Raw genomic sequence first — 22,769 nt, forward strand, 5'->3', positions numbered from 1 at the left:
AATTTCTGGACATATTTTTCTTCAGAAGCACCTGGGAGCCTGGAATTTGGCTATCTTGGAGGCCAGCCAACCAGAATGTCCACCATCAAAGGACATCTTCAACACACAGTTCCCTTTTCCTGTTCATAGCATTTTTATTTCTGTGTAGGGCACCACCTGCACCCACTATCAGTTCACATAGTTCTAAGTGGATGGCCCTTTGCTGGCTCCTGGAGTGGACTTCAAGCCTCACCTAGAAGAATGCCACTGTTAGCCACAGTGACTGGGGCAGCAATGGGCTGTGGGCTTATGAGCTATGAGAATTAAGCCATAGACTTGCTGAGATTATCAGGAACAAGGCTCTCTCTTTTTACTGGGGCTATTAAACTGGTAGGATGCAAACTGGAGGTACTGGTAGTCATTATGGTCACCACTTGGAAGTTCTTTTTGAGGGTGATAACTCTAAAAAAAAAAAAAAATAGTCCCTGTCGACATTTGTTGAGCCCCTAGATTCAGCCATGCCCAAAGCCAAATACCACTCCTGTTTTTTTTCTGCTATGTACATCTACATCTATAAATAACAGTTTTGACTTTAGATAGTTTGAGATAGATAACTCACTTGCATTGGAAAGAGTCCTGATTAATGGAGGACCCCAAAACCTAGTCCGCAAGGCAAGGCTCCACCCTGCCTCTCTGGTCTTACTATCTATTGTCACCTTCAGTTCCTGGCCCTTAGATCTAATCTGTAGCCAATCTGTCTGTTGGTAGTACATTTTCACACAGCTTCACTGGTTAAGGAATAGCATCTGCTTTATTACCAGTAGAAAATGTCCCAGCATATCACGTAGGACAGAAGTGAAATCAGGATCCAGAATCTGGGGCTTCCTGGCTCTGGAAATTCTGCAGCGTGGGACCTCATTTGTTTCCTGTTGGGAGGAGCTTTCATTTCCTCAGCATCAAAGGGCCTTCCCTCTATCTCGGTCACTTTCTTAATCCAGAGGTTGTAATTTTCTAACAAGGTGTATATTCCTGGTGTGTTTTTCTGTCCACAGCTCTTGCCCCAGCTGATAATGCCCACCTGATACCAGGTCTTGTCCGACTCTGTGGTGCAGACCAGAGGGCCCCCACTGTCACCCTGTGGGCAGAGAACACGGTTCAATAGTTAGTCCCATTCTAGACTGCTCATTTAAGACAAAGCATAGGTCACTCATTGAGACAATGCACTGACCTCCCCTGTTCCAGGCTGCCAAAAGAGATGTTGTCATTGCTGACCATGCCCACCCCTCTCCTGGGTCCACAGGAGCAGTATGCTGCTGTCAGGCTAGCTCTGAGAGTTATAGACAGTGGAGAGGACAAAACTGAAGAGGGAGGAGAGAGAGAGAGTTGGTGAGAAAATAACTGCATATAGCACAGAAGAGGGGAGTTGGAGGAGAGAGCAAATGCTGCACAGACCAAGAGGAGTGGAAGCTAGTTTTTGGGCCTTACCAAATGAGAAGCTCTGGAAAGGGCTGTAAAAGAAAATAACAAAAGCAGGATATGAGAAGTATTGTTAGAGTTGGTAGAAATGCATTGAATCTCCTTTCGTGTTCTTCTAGAAGCATGAAGGAGAATGATGTTCCTTTTTAATTCTTTGGTGTGAGTGTCTGTCTGCAAGACACAGCGACCTAAAGCTTTTCTGAATGCATGACGCATCTGGGGTGGAATCACAAGGGCCTATGGCTCCCATGATTACATATATAGAAAATATGTACCAAGTCCTCCCATGTACCATCTATCTATCTATCTATCTATCTATCTATCTATCTATATATATATATGTATGTATATGTGGCTTTCTTCTACTCATCTTAATATATGCAAAATTAAGTTTAAGGAGGCTCTAAAAGCTTGATCAGAGCTACACCATAGTCCAGCCAGAACTGGAACCAGGACTTCCTGATGCCAAAGCACACATTCTTTCCACCTTGCTACTTGCCTTTCATGGAAGTTGCTGAGTGTCTACAATCATTCAGGAGTCCTTTCTGCAATGGAGAAATAGCCTCTTTTTCCAAGATCATAAACAGGTGGCTAGAATGAATGGAATCTTACAAGCTCTAACAGAAGGAGGAAGTTTACCAATATTTCCTGGACACGATACGTTGAGGCACAGTGTTAACCCCTGGATTTTTGTTTCTCATCAATCACACTATCTCAGTGAGGTAGGTATTTTTTTAAAAGATTTTATTTATTTACTCGACAGACAGAGATCACAAGTAGGCAGACAGGTAGGCAGAGAGAGAGAGGCGGAAGGAAGCAGGCTCCCCACTGAGCAGAGAGCCCGATGTGGGGCTCGATCCCAAGACCCTGGGATCATGACCCAAGCCGAAGGCAGAGGCTTTAACACACTGAGCCACACAGGAGCCCCAGTGAGGTAGGTATTTTGATTCCCATTTTATAATTCCAAATTTGAAGGTCAAAGAGGTTTGATCACTCTCATTTAACAAATCTTCACTGAGGGAAAAACTAATCGTCAGGACTTTGGGATACAAGACCTTATGCTCTAGTGGAAGAGATCAAAAAGTAAGCAAAAAGGATCAACTGTGTTTGATGGGACAGGAGTATGAACACAGTAAAGGAGGAGTACAAAGCGGGGAATAAATTGATTCTGTTGAGGGAAAGTTCTGTCAGGGTAGACTTCAAAGCATTTAGTCTGAAGGGTAAATAGGAATTTGACAGGAAGTGTGTGTGTGGCAGGGGACTGACTGGAGGGGAATCAGACAGGAAGTAGAGCAACTAAGATGAGGACATAAAAATGAAGAAGATCTGAACCAGGGATGACTTTGGATATAAATGATTAACTAGTTCCCAGGTCACAGAGTGTGGATAGCAGAGATAAAGTGTAGAGGGGAGATAATGAAGTTTGGGTTGACTTAGGGGTGCATCACCAAGCAGAGGGATACACAGAGCAGAATTACAAAGAGGTCATGGCTCAAGGACATCCAATAAATGTGGTACAAAATCAAAATTGCCCTTTCCAGTATAAAATGTTGTCTCTAACACTTGTCTGGTTTTTGTGGGTGTTTTTGTTTGTACTGGTTTTGTTTCAGTCATTGGGCAAGAACCAAATAAACAGAATCTCCACTCTACTAACTCCTTCCATAAATTTTGTTTTTATAATGTTCCTCATTTTATGAAGGGGTGAATGTTATTAAAAATCTCATTAGGGGCACCTGGGTGGCTCAGTGGGTTAAAGTCTCTGCCTTCGGCTCAGATCGTGATCCCAGGATCCTGGGATCGAGCCCCTCATCAGGCTCTCTGCTCGGTGGGGAGCCTGCTTCCTCCTCTCTCTCTGCCTGTCTCTTTGCCTACTTGTGATCTCTGTCTGTCAAATAAATAAAATCTTTTTTAAAAAATCTCATTTTTCTGTTGCCTTGATTATTCGTTATTTTCTCATACAACAGGGAGAGAACTGTCCCTGGGCAAGAAACTCTTCTAAGCTGCAGTTTCTACATAGTTCAAGTGAAAATAATACCAAGTACTTGCCAAGACTGTCGGCAGAATAAAATTTTAAGAATCTATGAATCACGCATCCCAGGGTAAATGCTATGTAGTAAAAGCCCTAGAAATATATTAATATTGTTATTTTTACCCTTATGTGTTACAAATATTGCTTGTATATTTAGGAAATAGAGATTCTCCTCACAGACTGCTGGGGCCAAGAAGGATGTCTGTAAATACATGTCCTTTTATACATGAACCTTTTTTTTTTCTTTCTGTTGGAAAGAAAAAGCACACATTGCTTCAAAGGAGGGTCTGGTCTCAAACAGTTAAGGACCTGGTGCTGATGACAACCTGCCTAAGTGGGACTTTCTTCCAAAGATAAAGTCTGATAGCCAACTGTCTGTCTGATTAGAAACATACTGACCATGAGAGCCTGGAAGTTCACCTCTGTGAGACAGTTAATTATACCATGTCATTACTCCTCTCTGTTTTGGGGTAGAAGCAGATGACTCAGCTTTCAGCCTGGCACCACTACCACCTGGACTTCGCGCAAGTCGCTTAAATTCTAATCCTTCTTTTCTCATCTATTAATCAGGGAGAGTGAGAGCTGCCCAGCCCCTTGTTCAGGGTAGTGGAGAAAATGAAAATATTGAGTATGTGTAAAAGAGCTATGAAGTTATTACACTGCTTTGGATCTAATCAGAGAGTGAAGGGAATTATAGATGATTAAAATAAATATTATCTCACCTGTGAAGCAGAGTCTTGATTAAATATTTCTATATATTTCTTCATAGATTTTAAATCTGTGATTCTAGGAGCACCTGGCTGACTCAGTTGGTAGAGCATGTGACTCTAGATCTCAGGTCTGTAAGTTCGAGCCCTATGCTGGGTGTAGAGATTACTTAAAATAATTTTTTTTTAAATTAAATAAAAATAAAGTGTCTGTGATTCTAAAAGTCAAAGAATCTATGGAGTGAAATAAGACATCTGTGACAGCAGCAGGGATGATGAGCTCAAGATAACACAGGGCAGTGGAACTACTCTGTATAATACTATAATGATGGTTATGTGTAATTAGACTTTTGTCTTAACTTACAGGATTCATAACACCATAAATGAACCCTAAAGTAAGCTACGAACTTTTGGTGATAGTGATGTGTCCGTGTCAGTCCGTAGGTTGTAATAATTGTACCCCTCTGTTGGGGGATGTCGATAGTGCAAGAGGTTAGACATGTGGGAACAGGGGTAAATGGGAAATCCCAATACCTCCCTCTCAATTTGTTGTGAACCCAAAACTCTCTAAAAAAATAATGTGATAAAAAAATAAATAAAGTGGATCAGGTCTAAATCAAGTCAGCTTGGCAGTCCCATAACCAGACTTCTCAGCAGCCCAGTTGGATGCCATTTCTTAACCTGCAGACTCTTAGCCTCCTTGAGGGCCTCTCTCAAGTGTCCCCTCCCCTAGGGCCACTTTATGGACAGATAGTTGTTGGCTTACTTGGAAGGTTCATCTATTTGGCAAACATTTTTTGAGGATTTTTCATGTGCCAACCACTGTGCTATGCAATGAGAATTTACACACGAGTAAGACAACAATTCTGTTGGAGCTGAGAAGACAGACCTGAAAACAGTTAGTTCATTGTTACGACTGTTGCTCTGGAAAGTTGACAGTCCTTCACAAAAGTATTGAATTACTAGCTGGGGATAAGTTTGATTTTATATTTTGTTTGACTATGCCATTTAAAAATTAGTTTTTAATTAAACTTTTTTTTTTTTTTAAAGATTTTATTTATTGATTTGACAGAGAGAAATCACAAGTAGTCGGAGAGGCAGGCAGAGAGAAAGAGAGAGGGAAGCAGGCTCCCCGCTGAGCAGAGAGCCCGATGCGGGACTCGATCCCAGGACCCTGAGATCATGACCTGAGCCGAAGGCAGCGGCTTAACCCACTGAGCCACCCAGGCGCCCCTTAATTAAACTTTTTAATTTTCATAGTGTAACCTGAGTAAGGGTATTACAAAGTGGAAAAGTGTTGGGAAATGTTAATGAAAAATCCATTTTTCCATTGTTAACACTTAATTTTAATTTGTATTTTTTAAAAATATTTTATTTATTTAAGAGAGAGACAGTGAGAGAGAGTATGAGCAAGGAGAAGGTCAGAGAGAGAAGCAGACTCCCCGTGGAGCCGGGAGCCCGATGCAGGACTCGATCCAGCAACTCCAGGATCATGACCTGAGCCGAAAGCAGTTGCTTAACCAACTGAGCCACCCAGGTGCCCCTAATTTGTATTTTAAGAATAGCATCATCATATTGTTATTATTTTGAACATATCTAAATGTTTTCATTATAAAATTATCATTTCCCTGAATTATATGATGACATGGTTTGTAGAAGTTTGCTAAATTTAAAAGCATGATTTTATTTTTAAAGACAATTATTTTTGAACCCAGGGGACTACTTGCCTAGTTTATCTGTTTTAAAGTGATGATAATATTAAATAATTTTATAAAAATTTCCTTGACTGCATCAGTCAGCTTATTGTTAATGATAGAAAGCTGTCCAAACAGAAAGCAAAGATTTTCACTTCACGATTTTATAAAAACAAGGCCTAAAATGATAACCACACCTTAATTTATAATATTCTTAAGTAATAGACAATTAATTTTAGAAGTTTTCACTACAGTACATTTTGATGGGAGAGGTCTTAAAGAAAAAGTGCTAGATTCTAGATAGTGGATCCAGCCACTGCTTGAAGCAAAGGGTACATAAAATGTCATCAAAGGTGACCCTTGATGCCTTTGAAGTTTGCCACAGTTGGCTTTGGCTGTTTGAATGTGGGACAGTGTTAAATCAAAGAGATTGAAATGGTCCAGAGGGAGTGCCCATGGGGCCTGATTGTTATATTCTTGGGTGAGCGGTGGGGATGACAGCAAGTCTTCCATGCCTGGCACATACCTCCCCTGCTGATCATGTTCTGTCCAGCTCTCCAGACTCGTCTCTTATAATTTCTAGCTTCCGAAATCCTGGAGATTCCCTGGGCACATGATGCTGTTTCAAGCTTTTATGATTTTTCCCACATTTTCCCCAACTTCCCTGTCATTCCAATCTTATCTGTTAAATGTTGTTTCCCCTTTTCTATTGATCTTGGGAGCCCTTTGGCTCATGCTTCCGTATGAAATGGTTGCTCCCTGAGTCTGTGATAGAGCTAGGATCTGAGATCTTTCTGTAACTGCTATTATTGGGAAGCTTTGTCTTCTTTTTATTATTTAATTTTGATATAACTGTGGTTGTGTAAGGCAGTGACTATAATGTTGTAATTGTATAATGCTGTTGTAAGAAGTATATGTTATAATGCTAAAATGCAGTTGTAAGAAGTAATACAAAGAGATCCCGTGTTTTCTCCAGTAATAACATCTTTATATGTTTCTTCCAATAACAACATCTTACAAAACTACAGTACAATAGCACAACCAAGATGTTGGCATCTACACAGGGATCCCTCATGTTGCCCTTTCTGGGCTGCCTCCACTTCCCTCCTCCCTGCAACCCTTCCCTAATCCCTGGCAACCACGAATCTCTTCTCCATGTCTATAATTTTGTCATTTCTAGAATGTTTTGTAAATGGAATTATTCTCTGTGGGACCTCTGGAGATTGGTTTGTTTCACACAGTGTAAGTCTCATGAGATCCATCCACATTGGTGCATGTATTAACGGTGTATTTTTGTGATAGCTGAGTGGTATTGCATGGCATTGATGTATTATAGTTTAACCATCCACATCTTTAAAGAAATTTGTTTCCAATTTTTGTCTATTATGAATGCTATAAACACTCCAGGGCAGGTTTCAATGTGAACACAAGCCTTCATTTGTCCAGACTAAGTGCCTAAGAGTGGCATTAGCTGGCTTGTATGGCAGGAGTGCATTCCATTTTTCAAGAAACTGCCAGTTTTCCAGAGTGGTTGGACTATTTTACATTCCCACCAGGAATGCATGAGTGCTCCAGTTCCTCTGCATTTTTGTCAGCATTTGGTGGTGTCACTATTTTTTTTTTAATTTTCAGCATAACAGTATTCATTATTTTTTCACCACACCCAGTGCTCCATGCAATCCTCTATAATACCCTCTATAATACCCACCACCTGGTTCCCCCAATCTCCAATCTCCCCGCCACTTCAAACCCCTCAGATTGTTTTTCAGAGTCCATAGTCTCTCATGGTTCACCTCCCCTTCCAATTTCCCCCAACTCCCTTCTCCTCTCTATCTCCCCTTGTCCTTCATGCTATTTGTTATGCTCCACAAATAAGTGAAACCATATGATAATTGACTCTCTCTACTTGACTTATTTCACTCAGCATAATCTCTTCCAGTCATGTCCATGTTGCTACAAAAGTTGGGTATTCATCCTTTTGATGGAGGCATAATACTCCATCGTGTATATGGACCACATCTTCCTTATCCATTCATTTGTTGAAGGGCATCTTGGTTCTTTCCACAGTTTGGCGACCATGGCCATTGTTGCTATGAACATTGGGGTACAGATGGCCCTTCTTTTCATGACATCTGTATCTTTGGGGTAAATACCCAGTAGTTCAATTGCAGGGTCATAGGGAAGTTCTATTTTTAATTTCTTGAGGAATCTCCACACTGTTCTCCAAAGAGGCTGCACCAACTTGCATTCCCACCAACAGTGGAAGAGGGTTCCCCTTTCTCCACATCCCCTCCAACACATGTTGTTTCCTGTCTTGTTAATTTTGGCCATTCTAACTGGTATAAGGTGATATCTCAATGTGGTTTTAATTTGAATCTCCCTGATGGCTAGTGATGATGAACATTTTTCATGTGTCTGATAGCCATTTGTATGTCTTCATTGGAGAAGTGTCTGTTCATATCTTCTGCCCATTTTTTTATATGATTGTTTGTTTTGTGTGTGTTGAGTTTGAGGAGTTCATTATAGATCCTGGATATCAACCTTTTGTCTGTACTGTCATTTGCAAATATCTTCTCCCATTCCGTGGGTTGCCTCTTTGTTTTCTTGACTGTTTCCTTTCCTGTGCAGAAGCTTTTGATTTTGATGAAGTCCCAAAAGTTTATTTTTGCTTTTGTTTCCTTTGCCTTTGGAGATATATCTTGAAAGAAGATATATCTTCTGTGCTGATATATCTGATATATCTGCTGTGGCTGATATCGAAGAGATTACTGCCTATGTTCTCCTCTAGGATTCTGATGGATTCCTGTCTCACGTTGAGGTCTTTTATCCATTTTGAGTTTATCTTTGTGTACAGTGTAAGAAAATGGTCGAGTTTCATTCATCTACATATAGCTGTCCCCGCCATCTTGTCCCCCTGTCACTATTCTTTTTAAGCCATTCTGAGAGGTATGGATTGATAGCTCATTATACTTTTAATTTGCATTTGTTTAATGGTTAATAACATTGGACTTCTTTTCATGTTCTTATTTGCCCTCTGTATATCTTGTTTAGTGAAATGTCTGTCCATGTCTTTTGCCCATTTCCTAACTGGATAGTTTTTTTTTCTACCATTGAGTTTGAGAGTTCTCTATATGTTCTAGGTAATTCCTTTGTTGGATATCATCTCCCAGTCTATAGCTTTGTTTTCATCCTTTTATAACAGCACTCCAATCAGTCTTAAGTGTTGACTTGCTTCATCTTAACACACTCCTTGCTTGCTGACCTGAGTCCCCTGATCTCTAACAGAATGAGCTTACTTTCTTTGAGATTTTGTAGACCATGGGCCTTGAGGAGTGAAGGACTAGAACTTTCCCATGCCATAGAAGCCAGCAAGTCTATTTGAAACCTCCTCAGCTTTCTGATTAGCTAAAAAAAATTTTTTTTAAATTTTTTTTAAGGTCATACAAATGATTTTTACTGTCCTCTCTTTGTGCATCTGTAGACCTGGAACACCTTTGCAGAAAGAACAGAGTACTCCCAGTACCAGATCCCCTTACATTGGAATAATGCTTATAGCTGGCATCATCAAGTCTTCATGTAATCAAGAAACATGGCTGCCACTTCCTTTGCTGATTAACCACACTAAACCCCTTTAAAAACCCCGGACCAGGCAGAAACATCAGAGTTGGCTTTTGTTCAAAAGTCCATCTTCTCCCTGGGTTGCTGGTTTCCTGAATAGAGCTCTAATTTCTTTCCAGTCAAAAACTTGTCTCTTGAGTAATGGCCTTTAAAGTGACTGGGAAGCTGAACTTGGATTTGGTAACACTCTTAATGGGGTCTTTCACAGGACAAATTTTTTTAATTTTGATGAGGTCCAGTTTATCAGTTTTTCCTTTTATGAATTGTATCTTTGATATTATTCTATGTCTCAAGGATTGCCTGTGTTTTTTACTAAACTTTTTATAGTTTTACATTTAAGTTCATGATACATTTTGAATTTTTTTTCCTTAAAGACTATTTATTTGAGAGAGCATGAGCAGGAGGGAGGGGCAGAGGCAGAGGGAGAAGTAAGCTCTCTGCTGAACAAGGAGCCTGACATGGGGCTCCATCTGAGGACCCTGAGATATGACCTGAGCCAAAGTCAAATATTTAACCGACTGAGCCACCCAGGCACTCCTTGAGTTAACTTTTAATTGAGCTTATTCTAGGAATTAATGGTTCTCAATGAAAAAGATAGATTTATCCTAACTTTTGGCTTTATTTTTCTTTATTTTCTTTATCCTATGATTATCAATAAATTAAATCCATCTCTATTCTAGCTATGACAGATCCTACCTAGAGTATTGCCTGGAGTATTAGGTTATGAGACTGGTTGTTATTTAAAATCTTCAGTTTTAAAAGGTTTCTTTGAAACTGGAGTCAGGGAGGGGGGATAGCAACTCTTTACCATGGGATTGGGGTGGAACCCCTGATTCCCCAACTCAGGCCTGTGATGACACCTAGGGGAGGAGCAGGAGTGCTCAGTTATACCTAGGTGGGGTGAAAGTCCAAGTTTCTCAGGTGCCTCCACTGACATCAAGGGGGGCAAAGGATGGCTGGTTACTACTAGATGGTAGTTAAAGTCCTGATTCTCCACATAGCTGCTTCTGTAACCACCACCATGGGCTAAATGGAAGTCTATGTCCACTTGATCTTGGTTGATGGGTTGGGGGGAATCAATTTTTTTCCTGTTCTTTTGTTTGAATACAATGTTTAATATCTGTTGTCAAAAAGTTTCTGCCTTCCTAGGTTGCTCCTTTCCTAGTCCAAAGAGAGGGAAATCTTTCTTGTTTTGTTCATTTTCATCTGCGCTCATTGGCATTCTGAGATGCAGACTCGTCTAGCATCCAGTCTGGGATATATAAGAAGCAAAAAGAAAACCCAAGGAACTCACTGCTGGGTCCTTCCTTAAGTGTTGTATAGCCAATCAGTCCATATCTACCTTTCAGAGCCTTTATTTTTGTTCTATTATATAATGTCCAGTAGTTTTAGCTGTACTTAGTGGGAGGGATTGGGGGAACTATGTTTACTCCATTCTATCTAGAACCAGAAGTCCCAATTCTCTTTGTTTTATAATGTTAAATTGTTCAGAATGTGAAGAAAACACAAGGTTGACATGATGTTTGATACGATCTCTGGTTTTGGTCTGCACAATAATCACCATATGTGACTCCTGCTAAACAGAGTCATTCTTTCTCATGGACAGCGTTCATTCTTTCTCACCTCAGAGCCCCTCCTTTTCTCCCTGATTCCTTCAACCCCTATCCCAGAAACTCTCTTCCAAGACTTTATCTCACAGCCTAGCAGGAAAAATTATCATCTTCCAACAATGAGCAATAACAGACAATTCTGTAGATAAACACTCTCCCCTTCCATGAGATAGCTTTTTCATTACTCTACAGAATATTTAACATCTGCATTCATAGTCATAGTTTTATGCCAGTGACCAGATCCATTGCCCAGCAAATGAGTAGAGCTAAGTGGGCTCATTAGGATGATGATGAACAGAGCATCTCCAAAGACAAAGAGAATGGTTTTAAAGACAACACCCCTAATTCATCCTTAGAGCCACAGGAAGCTAATTCCCAAGGTTTTTCCCCCCTATTTTTTCTAGCATCAATCAAAAATGTTTTTCTTTTTAAATTGTGGTATTCATTTTATTTAAAACTAAGACACCAGTCTTTTGTCCCATGAAATCCATATGTATTTTCCAAATATTATAAATCTTTACTCAATGGCCTGCCCAGAAGTTTGTGGACTCCTTTAGGTTAGAAACTGTGTCTCATTCATTGTTGGCTTCCCCAGGGCTTAATGTGCTCAACAGTAAATTAATGAAATAAAATTATTCCTTCTATGAATCTCAAATCCTGCTTGGCTTTCTGTTTTTTAAGAATTCCAAAAAATGGGAAAGCAGTGGAGCCCTATTTATATAGTATATCTAAAGAGTAGAAATATTTATACAGTGTTGCTACATACTGACTCATGGACATGCACTGACGTTCCAAGGACCTGACAATGAGTACTTCCCAATTCTTGTCCCCATTCCCATGGTGGAGCCCTGAATCCCACACATTTTACAGACTCTTAACTGTCTATTCTCTATGAAGAGGCGATACCCTGCAATGGCAGCCCTGAGGTGATAAGAGTCTATAGGGTGAAGTTGGGGATACCCCTTAGTTACCTGGCAAGCATCAAAACTCTCATTCTGATAGCCAGCACACAGCATATTCTTGGTAAGTTTAGGAAATGCTTCTGAGCATTTCTCCCAATCCATGATGATCATTGGCACTTTCATCAGATCAGTTTTCACAGAGCTTTTATCATCTAGAAATCACATTAGAAAAGTCACTAGATAGCAGTCCCAGTGCTGATAATGTACCTAGATCACCCTGTGTATTCCTGTGTCCCATCAGCCACTTGTCTACTTTTCTTCATATCCTCCACTCTCCACTTCCTTCCAGTAATCCCATGCTATTCACTCATTCTACAATCCCACGCTTTTCTAAACTATTCTCCACCTACTTGGATTATTCCTCTTATTCCAAATCATATTCCTGTTTCCAAGCAGACTTCCTCCTTGGCTCCAACCAGCCCTACAGACTTGACTCCTTGAAACTGTCTATTGATCATTTCTCAGCATAAGACTGCCTCTTCAGCATGTATACCTATTGCTACTTCTTAGTAAATTTCTAAATTCTTCTCCTTATTGAGTAGTTTTAATTGCATAGGTACCCATCTGCCTCCTCCTCACTTCTAACTCTCCAGTAGTAGCCCAGAAACAGCGTTACTCTAGTTGTCTTTTGGTTACTAAACGCCTGAAATACCTACCATCTTCCAGACCCCAGCTGGTTGTAAAGCTCTCCATGGACCTAGGGTCTTGTTCAGGCCTGAGACAGTGCTGTGCTGTTCCCATCCGTTCCCCAACCTATTTTCTTTGGGGATAGTCCAATGGAGCTTTCATAATCCCTTTCTGCCCTAGTACAGCTCTTCCTATCTTGGCCAAGTAACAATGTAACAACAAGTAACAACAAATTCATTTCTAAGAATGGCTGGGCAACACTCCAGGACCATCAAATATCTAGGCTGGGACAGGCTTCTTGAATGCCTGTAGGAACCAGGTGGGAAACATCAATGTGTGAATCAAAGGAGATGCAAGAGAATAAAGAGTATGGGGGCCCCCCGGCAAACTGGAGAGTTTAAATTCAGTTAAACAAACAAACAAGAGTGCTCTGTGCTGGCTGAATATGACCACACCTGGCGACTGGTTTGGACCTGGCATCTCAACTAGGGGCCTTGAGGAGTTGTTTCCTTGGCACTGGGAAGGGGCTGAGAGTTGGCCTCTGTGAGCCTCAGGTATGCAGGGATTTGCTCTAATGCAAGTCTTTTTCTCCTTCATCCTTCCTTCACTGTCTCTCTTTTCATGCTCCTGCCCACATCTTTAGATTTACTGGCCTCAGATGCCCATGATGTGGCTCCTCCCCCAGCAGCTCTCAGGAGATGCTGAGTGGACACATACCACTGTTGGTCTGACCCCATCCTGCCACCCAGCATTTGTGCCACACAGAAGGGCTGGGCTTTCCGGGTATGCAGATGGGCTCTGTTAGTCCATTGAACCTGATGGGTGAGTCCAAGAGCAGCAAGGCGATATCATTGTCCATGCTGAGTCTTCGAAATTCCTTGTGAAGAACTATGCTGGTAACCCCCTTTATTTCCAAGGATGAGCTGCTTAAGTCATTGCTTCCCAACACAACGCTCAAGTCTGTTGGACTGGTGGCACAGAAACAGAGAGGGGGAAGGAGGTGAGGAAGAGGAGTCATGAAGAGCACAGAATTCATGCTGCCCCAAACCCCTAAATCCCCTATAGTTCTAGGGGCCTTTCAGACTTGTCCTACTGGGGCTGTTGCTCAGAAGATATAAGAATTTGAAAAAGGTAGAGGGAAGTGAAACACCAGGGGTGTCAGACTATAGCCATATTGCTGCTCCAGCACAGTCCTAGAGATGTGAATGAGATACTCCTGTCTAATGCTACCGAGAAAGTACTTAGCTTTGGGTATTCCAAAGAATACACAGGAGGCCACTTGGCATGGCTCAAACTCACTTCAGATAGGTAAGGTGTTATTACATTGATTTGCCTACCAGTCACTCAGAGACTCAGGCACAGAATTGAATCTAGACTTACTATTGATTAAGCATAAAAAATCTTAAATAATAATTTAAGCATTCCCTCAGGGCAAAATGGCCAGAAACTTCCCAACAGCCAATCCTTAAGTATATAATGGAAGCATATGTGACAAGTTTCCTTGGATATGCCATGATGAAACTTTCTCCTGTTTTTTTATTAATTTTTTAAAAAGTTAGACTTTCCGTGTATCTTCAAACTTTTTTGAGGTGGTGTAGCAGGTATAGCAAAAAGCATAGGCACTGGAGCCAGGATTTAAATTCTATTTTTGTTTACTATATGTGCATCATGAGTGAGTCACCCAGTCATACTGGGCCTGTTTCCTTCTCTATAAAAATAGTATTGTTCATTCTACCTGCCTCAGAGTGTTATTGAAAGATTGAATGAGTTAAAATGGGATTATTCATCTACCTTGTTCACGTAGCTGTATGTCAGAATGAATAAGTTAATCCAACTAATTTCTTAGCAGGTAACTGATTCATGATTAGTAAACAGTAAATGCTAGACTTACAACCAGTCTCTTGGAGTGCAGAGAAAACTCTCCAAGGAGCAAGTAAATATGGTATCAGATAGCCCAGGATTCCTGACTTCCAGAATTAGCAGACTATCCTCCTAGAAGGTCTTACATGTCCTAGAAGAGGTGGGTGGAACAAGCCTTTGACCCAGAAAACCATGAATGCTCCTGAAGAGGACAGTGTTTGACCTCAGGGAAACAATAGTTATTTGTCCTGGGTGACAGTGAAGAGGGCATAGCAGATGCCACCTTCAGGTTCACTGCCTCCTCCTTCCTAGGGCTGGAAGGGTTGGGTGGTAGTCATTCCTGTCTAGCTCAGGACTGACCAGGTCTAGGATTTCCCTTAGCAATTAAGTTTTGCTGAGTGTGGGAGTGCCCTGGGAATGAGCAGTGTCAGAAGCAACAAGGATGGGCTCTTAATACTTACAGTAGCTCTTCAAAAATTAGACAGTGAGCAGCAGTGACAATCCACCACTTGTTGATGATTGAGCCACCGCAGAAATGTTCATTTCTTGCCTGAATACTCACCTGCCACGGGAACTCACCCACCTCAGCCTCCATCCCCCCTATGATTTTGGAATACTGAGCTCCTTCCTCAAAAATTGGTCTTTTACCACATTCTGGTGGATGAAAGAGAAAAAAAAAAAAAAAAAGGAAAAGATGCAACATTTTGTAATTGTCCACGAAGGCTTATAAGTAGTTATTATTATACCCCTTCCAGAGATGTGGAAACAGAGGCTGGCCCAGTGAAGCACCTTTAGGAAGACAAGTAAGCCAACAGATACTTTATTTTGCTGCACAGGGTCTGGGACAGAAGTGTTGGCTCTGTCCCCTCTCTAGCATTGTGATCTCAGAAAAGTCACTTCATTGAGCTAGTTTCTAAGCTCTAGCCAAAGAAAAATGAGGGAAATATTTGTCCAGAGCCATCTCTGGAGTGTTAGGCAGAATAATGTCCCCACCCCCAATAGATGTCCATGTCCTAATGGACCATGCCCTGGAACTTATGACTCTGTTACCTTTCAGGGAAAGGGGGACTTGGGAGATGGAATTAAAGTTGCTAATCCACTGACCTTAAAATGGGGAGATTATCCTGAATAATGTGAGTGGGCCCAGTGTAGTTACAAGAGTCCTTAACATGGTGAAAGGAAGCAGGAGACAGATATGACTATTGAAGAAAGGCCTGCAGAGATGCATGCTGCTATCTTTGAAGATGGAGGGACTACCAGCCAAGGAATACAGATACCCTGTAAACCTAGAAAAGGCAAAGCTAAGATTCTCCCCTAAAGCCTCAGATTTGGAACAACGTCCTGTTCACAGCTTGATCTTTGCCCAGTGAGACCTGTGCACACTTTTATCCTACAAAAATGAAAGGTAAGAAATGGGTGTTAAGTTTGAGGTTGTTTGTTATAGCAACCATAGGAAACATACATGCAGGAAACAAGATGACCCAGGAAGGGTCTGGACCTTCTGCAAGCTCTGAGCCTAAGCCATTTTAGGTTAAAACATTCTATTCCAGGCAGAGGAGCTCCATGCACTGAGAAGCTGAGAGCAAAGGCTGTGGCTGCTCTTGCAGAGAAGAGATATTCACTTCTGGACAGAGTACAGATCCAGCACCTTGCCCACAGGAGGAGAAGCCTTTCCATTTATGTTGGTTGGCTTGAACATTGCTTTGTACTCTGGAACAAGGAAAGAGTTTGACTAAGGAGCCTAAGATCTCCTCTTGTCTCTTTCTTGATGCCACTTTTGCAATTTTTCAGTCAATAAAGGTTTTGAGGATTTTGTAGTGTGGGTTGGATTGAACAAATAGTGGTCATGTTTTGCTTAAAAAAAAAAAAAAAGAACAACTAGAGTGAAAATTCAGCAATTTACATCAAAAGACTTCAACTGTCAGTAATCTATAAAGGCTCTTTTCAGAACTTTTGGATCTACACTCTTTTATTTACCAAACACAGAGTGCTTACTAGGTGTCATGCATTGTTACAAACACTCTACAAAGACCAATTTACTTAATTTTCATAATAATGCTATGAGATAGGTACTGTTATTATCATCCCCACTTTACAGTTGAGATAGCTGAGGGACAGAGAGGTTAAGTAATTTGCCTAAGGTAACACAGCTAGTCATGGCCAGACCAAAATTTGAACCTAGGCAATCTGACTTCACAGTGAGTGCTCTTGGCACTACTCAGTGCCCCTCTCTGTCTGGAATATTCTTCTCTCAGATGGTTGTGTGGCTCACTTTGTTTAAGCCTTTGTTCAAGAATCACTTCTTTGGAAAGTTCTCCCTAACCCCTCCTGTCCTGGTCCCTCTTTATCTCCTACCCTGTATTATATTTCTTCATCACTTTATCATTAAGTTGGAGATTATCCATCCCTTTTTGCCTCTGATATCAGAATGTAAGCTTCATCTGGGGAAGAAGACATGTCTGCCTTGTTGATAGTAGAATGATAGCATCATGATGAAGTCCCAAAAGTTCATTTTCGCTTTTGTTTCCTTTGCCTTTGGAGACATATTTTGAAAGAAGTTGCTGTGGCTGATATCGAAGAGGTTACTGCCTATGTTCTACTCTAGGATTCTGATGGATTCCTGTCTCACGTTAAGGTCTTTTATCCATTTCGAGTTTATCTTTGTGTATGGTGTAAGAGAATGGTCGAGTTTCATTCTTCTACATACAGCTGTCCAATTTTCCCAGCACCATTTATTGAAGAGCTGTCTTTTCCACTATATATTTTTTCCTGCTTTGTCGAAGATTATTTGCTTGTAGACTTGAGGGTCCATATCTGGGCTCTCTACTCTTTTCCACTGGTCTATGTGTCTATTTTTATGCCAGTACCATGCCGTCTTGGTAATCACTTTGTCGTAAAGCTTGAAATCGGAAATAGTCAACAAAACAAAGAGGCAACGTATAGAATGGGAGAAGATATTTGCAAATGACAGTACAGACAAAAGGTTGATATCCACGATCTATAAAGAACTTCTCAAACTCATCACACACAAAACGGACAACCATATAAAAAAAAATGGGCAGAAGACATGAACAGACACTTCCCCAATGAAGACATATAAATGGCTATCAGACACATGAAAAAATGTTCATCATCACTAGCCATCAGGAAGATTCAAATTAAAACCACATTGAGATACCACCTTACACCAGTCAGAATGGGCAAAATTAGCAAGACAGGAAACAACATATGTTGGAGAGGATGTGGTTGGTGGGAATGCAAGTTGGTGCAGTCAATTTGGAAAACAGTGTGGAGATTCCTTAAGAAATTAAAAATAGAGCTTCCCTATGACCCTGCAATCGCACTACTGGGTATTTACCCCAAAGATACAGATGTAGTGAAAAGAAGGGCCAACTGTACCCCAATATTCATAGCAGCAATGGCCACGGTTGCCTAACTGTGGAAAGAACCAAGATGCCCTTCAACAAACGAATGGATAAGGAAGATGTGGTCCATAGACACTATGGAGTATTATGCCTCCATCAGAAAGGATGAATACCCAGCTTTTGTATCAACATGGACATGACTGGAAGAGATTATGCTGAGTGAAATAAGTCAAGCAGAGAGAGTCAATTATCATATGGTTTCATTTATTTGTGGAGCATAAGAAATAACACGGGGGACATGGGGAGATGGAGAGGAGAAGGGAGTTGAGGGAAATTGGAGGGGGAGATGAACTATGAGAGACTATGGACTCTGAAAAACAATCTGAGGGTTTTGAAGGGGCTGGGGGTGGGAGCTTGGGGGAGCCTGATGGTGGGTATTATGGAGGGCACGTATTGCATGGAGCACTGGGTGTGGTGCATAAACAATGAATTGTTACACTGAAAAGAAATTAAATTTAAAAATAAAACAACAACAACAACAACAACAAAAAGAATGATAGCATCACAGCTGGCATGGAGGGGACACTCAACAGGGATGAGGAATCCTCTGAGTCAGTGGCTCCACTGCTGGGAACTATCCTAAGGGAAGAATCTGGAAGGCAGCAATTGAAAGATGTTCACTACAGTGATCTCTATAACAGCAAAAAATTGAAGGCATCCTCAATGTTATGACTAAAGTAGGGCACATGCATTCAGCTATAAAAGTTATGCTTATGAAGGGTTTTTAATGATGTGAGCCAAATGTTTAAGATACAATGTTGAAAGGGAAAAGTCAGGATAAAAAGAACATATATGAACATACTGTTTTAATCATGTTAACAAGCTGCCCTGATGCTTGTGGGAGGAAATGTGTTATGACACTAAGAGTGATTATGAGCTTGAAGCTTGATCAAATTATGGATGATTGTTATGGGTACCAATCCTGTGACATCTCTGAGAAGCAGAATATGACATTTGCTAAGAGGGTGGGCTCGGGTCCCACATCCCAAGACCGAATCCTGGCTCTGTTGCTTATTGACTGAATGATTTCAGTAAGCATTGGGGAAAACTACTTATCCTTGCTTACTCTCTCTTTCTTCATTATGAAAATGGACCTACCCTATAAAACAGATGTTTTACAGATTAAATGAGATAGTGGGCATTGAGGTGCCCAACACAGTGCTTGGCACAAAGTAAATCCTCAAGCTACATTAGCCGTCAGAATTTCTCATTTCATCTTGCCCCAAAGGCTCCATGAGCTGCATTCTCCATCTTCATTCTGAGAACAACCAATATCACCAGTGTAGAATTGTGTGGACTTGTCAATTAATACTAGAGCATAAAACCCCTGAGCAGTGATGGAGGCAATGCTGAAATGGGTGAGAATCAGCTGCAGTTGTAAATACTGTAGAGGGGCACGTTCTGCTGGTTCTCTTCCAATCCCTGACTCACTCACATTTCAGCCAACACCCAGGCCAGAATCTTGAGGGAGGCCAGGTGAATAGGCTGTGTTCTTTTCATGGGGTAGTGTGCGGAGAGGGAAATGCAGGCCCAGAGTCAGATGGGTGCAAAAATCCCTGCCCACTTCTGCACTATGTGACTTGGACAAATTTCAGCCTTCATAAGGCACAAAGTTGGTCACAAATGCATGGGGCTGAGAGTGGAGACCCCACTATAATGGGGTGGAAATTAAACATGGGGAATTACCTTACCCATGAGAGGCAGTAAGTAACCCAGCTCCCCTCCAACCTCATCCAAGCCTTAGAGAGAGAACCCATCAAGGAACCAATGGTGAGGAGCTTCCCATTAAGAACAGAAGGCCCTGGCCTTCTGTCTGCATGCACACATGTGAATGTGCCCAGTTAGGCTTCTGCTCTGTACCTGCAGTTCCCCAGAGCTCTGTCATGCTTCTGACCCCCATTCTCTTTTTCCCCCGATTTGGAAATCTGATGCTCAGCTCATTCTGGGCACTTACTTCTAGGCCCTCCATTACTCATTCAGAGATAAAGTTTAGGATTTCAAAACTGAAACTTAAGATCAGACAGGCTGAACTCTGGGCTGGGGAAGAGAAGAAGAGTGGAAAGTATTTTTTGTGGGGGAGTGGTATGAGGGAAAACATGAAGCTACTACTCTTGTGCCCTTGTGGGCCAGCCTCTTAATGACCAATTAGCTAGTTAATGAGATCAATAACCACATCTCTCCCTTAGCCCTTAATGCTCACCACTGACTGGATGAAAGTGATGTGAGCAGGGCCACTGTCATGCCCAACCCCACCTGGGAGAGCTGTTCTGGCCACTGGGAAAAGAGACCACATACCAAAATGTACGCCTTTGACTTGGAACATGAGCAGCAGAATTGATAACAGGAGCATGGCCCTTGGCTTTGATGTTGGCCTAGGAGGTGATGGAGGCCAGGGATCAGGGATATGATGCTGATAGAGCCTCCCTTCTTATAGCCAGTTCCTGGCCAATGATGTCACAATGGGCTGTGGAGTTTAAGAACTCAGACAGGTCATGCAGGCTTCTCTTCTTGCCATTTTGTTTCTAAGATGGTTGCTCAGGGATGGTACCCCATCCTTGAAGGTGTCTAGTCTGAGCTTCCCTTCTCACTGATCTGGTTAGGACCCACCTTTCACTGAGTCCTTGGCAGACACCTTGCTTTTGGCCCTTGTCACTCCCATGTGTTTTAAGGGTCAAATGCCACCTCTTTCACAAAGCCTGTCATGTCAGGGGCTCTCTGTGAATGTGTGCATAATGCCTAAGGAAAGGGTTGCCAGGCTGGGCCTGTAGATTGGGGAGGAGATCCAGGAGGCCCCGAGGCCTCTCCCAGCACTACCACCCTACCCAATACATTTGCCCTAAGAGTTTTCTGTTCAGACCTCTGATCTTGGGCTGCTGGCATGAGCCTTCTAGACTGGGTTCAGAGGCTCTGGCTTCGCCTCATGCATAGCCCAACAGGTTAAAATCCTTGCAGCCACCACTATCTGGGTTGATTATACATGGCCCCCAAATCTTCAGATAATCCCCTGTCCACGTCTATAGATGGGAATATGAGACTCAAAGGTGGAAATGCCTGGTCTATGTCTTCTATGTCTTCTCCTTCTCCTTCTATCATGAGCAATGCTCATGTCTATCAGCAGCTCAGTCATAGGATTTGGACCTTACTATTTTTTTGCATACTTTAAGCACACTGACTGGGGTGGACTCTACCCAAGCAACCTCAGTACTACCTTCCTGGCCACTGGCCAGGACCAGTGGTTGGAAGAGAATCTCATTCATTTTGGTTCCCAAAGTGACCATAGTTCATTTTCCAGACCAGAGTGTCTACTCTTCCCAGCCTAGCTCCTGTGGTTTTCTCACCTGCTGAAAAGGAATAATAGGGTCCATCCGTAAAGTCATTGTGAAGCTCAAAACCAGATTATGTGACTCGGGTGCTGGTCCCTCTTTACTTACCAAGGATGTGGCTCCAACTACTGAGAGGATTTCTCAGTAGTTTCTCAATTTCTCCTGAGAGGAGAAATTCCAGGGTAGGTGACTGACTCCTTCTCTTATCCCATGGGGAGATAGCTGTTCTTTGGCACCCGGGGTTCCACTCTGAGTGTTGGACCAGGGCCTGTTGTGTGGTCATGAGGTGGTGTGATCCCCACCTGTTCTGAATAATATGTAATCTGCCTCCTCAAACAGAGGAGGCCTGACGAGTGGCTAGCCCTTTTCTTCTTTACTGGCATATGAATAAATGTACCAAAGCATACTGGGTCATGGGGCCCTAGTCTGACCACCAGGTAGCTCCGAGCTTTCCCTCTGTTCTTCCTTTAGTCTCACCTCTCTCCCTCCCCTAGATCTGCTCCTCCCACCCCTGCTGAATTCTGGTGGCTTTCCCCTTTGCTCAAGTGCTGGGGTGGGTTGTGGAGGGGTGGAGCCGCCTGGGTCATAGGTCAATTGGGTGAAAGGAGGATGACTGCTACTCCCCCTTGTGGGGAAGCAGGAATAATAGACAGACCCACACTAAACTGCTGCTCATTTTCTACAGAAGCATCTGGACAAAAGCAATGCTCATGTCTAGGAAGATCCATTTCCTTCTGGGTCTCTACTCCTTCTATTAACACAACTGGGCTCTATTTATTGTGAAATACTCATACACTGCCCAGCATTATTTTATTTTATTTATTTATTTATTTATTTATTTATTTATTTATTGTGTGTACCAAGCTTCTTTACAATAACAATAGATTGCAAAATGCCTGAACCAATGGAGGGGAGAGATGGGTAGGGTCAGAGCTGCCATGCACATCCACATCTCCAGAGAACACCATTCCCATAGACCACAGTGGGATTACCTCACCCTGGAATTGGGCAAACACAGGGGATCAGGTGTGAAGAGAAACTTCAGTGCTCTATTAGGAATCTAGAGAAATCCAAAAGGCACTTGACGACACAGGTTGCCCAGGGACAACTGCCTGACTGATGCTTCCAAGGCCCCCAGGGGTCATTATCATGGTGATTTTATTTACCCCACGATCCTGACCAATGGATCTCTAACTTCACTATGCAGCCTAGGGAACTTGTTCAGTGCAGATTAAGGTTACCAGATTTATCAAAGAAAAATACAGGATGCCCACTTAATTTTGAATTTCAGGTTAAAAAAAAAAAGTATATTTCTAGTATGTGTGTACCTCATGCAATGTTTAGAACATACACACACTAAAAATATGTATATGTTTATTTTTTCCCCTGAAATCCTAATGTATTTGGAGTTCTATATTTTTTTAAGATTTTATTTATTTATTTGATAGATCACAAGTAG

The 22,769-nt window shown here is 41.9% G+C and overlaps 1 protein-coding gene across 2 annotated transcripts; it reads right to left on the reverse strand.

Moving 5' to 3' along the window:
* Window positions 1-769: 769 nt before the first annotated feature.
* On the reverse strand, window positions 770-20,406 carry PRSS55 (serine protease 55). 2 transcript variants are annotated; one of them, XM_032332276.1, is made up of 6 exons: window positions 20,283-20,406; window positions 15,024-15,216; window positions 13,420-13,670; window positions 12,085-12,227; window positions 1,465-1,487; window positions 892-1,114 (listed from the first exon to the last, which is right to left on the reverse strand). In XM_032332276.1, the coding sequence occupies exons 1-6, from the start codon at window positions 20,335-20,337 to the stop codon at window positions 991-993; spliced, it is 789 nt and encodes a 262-aa protein (XP_032188167.1). In that variant the 5' UTR covers window positions 20,338-20,406; the 3' UTR covers window positions 892-990. The 2 variants fall into 2 exon arrangements, with proteins under 2 accessions (XP_032188166.1, XP_032188167.1); XM_032332275.1 differs by lacking the exon at window positions 1,465-1,487 and having other exon boundaries at window positions 770-1,114.
* Window positions 20,407-22,769: the final 2,363 nt, after the last annotated feature.

Source organism: Mustela erminea, chromosome 2 (assembly GCF_009829155.1).
Source record: "Mustela erminea isolate mMusErm1 chromosome 2, mMusErm1.Pri, whole genome shotgun sequence".
Classification (NCBI taxonomy): Eukaryota; Metazoa; Chordata; class Mammalia; order Carnivora; family Mustelidae; genus Mustela; species Mustela erminea.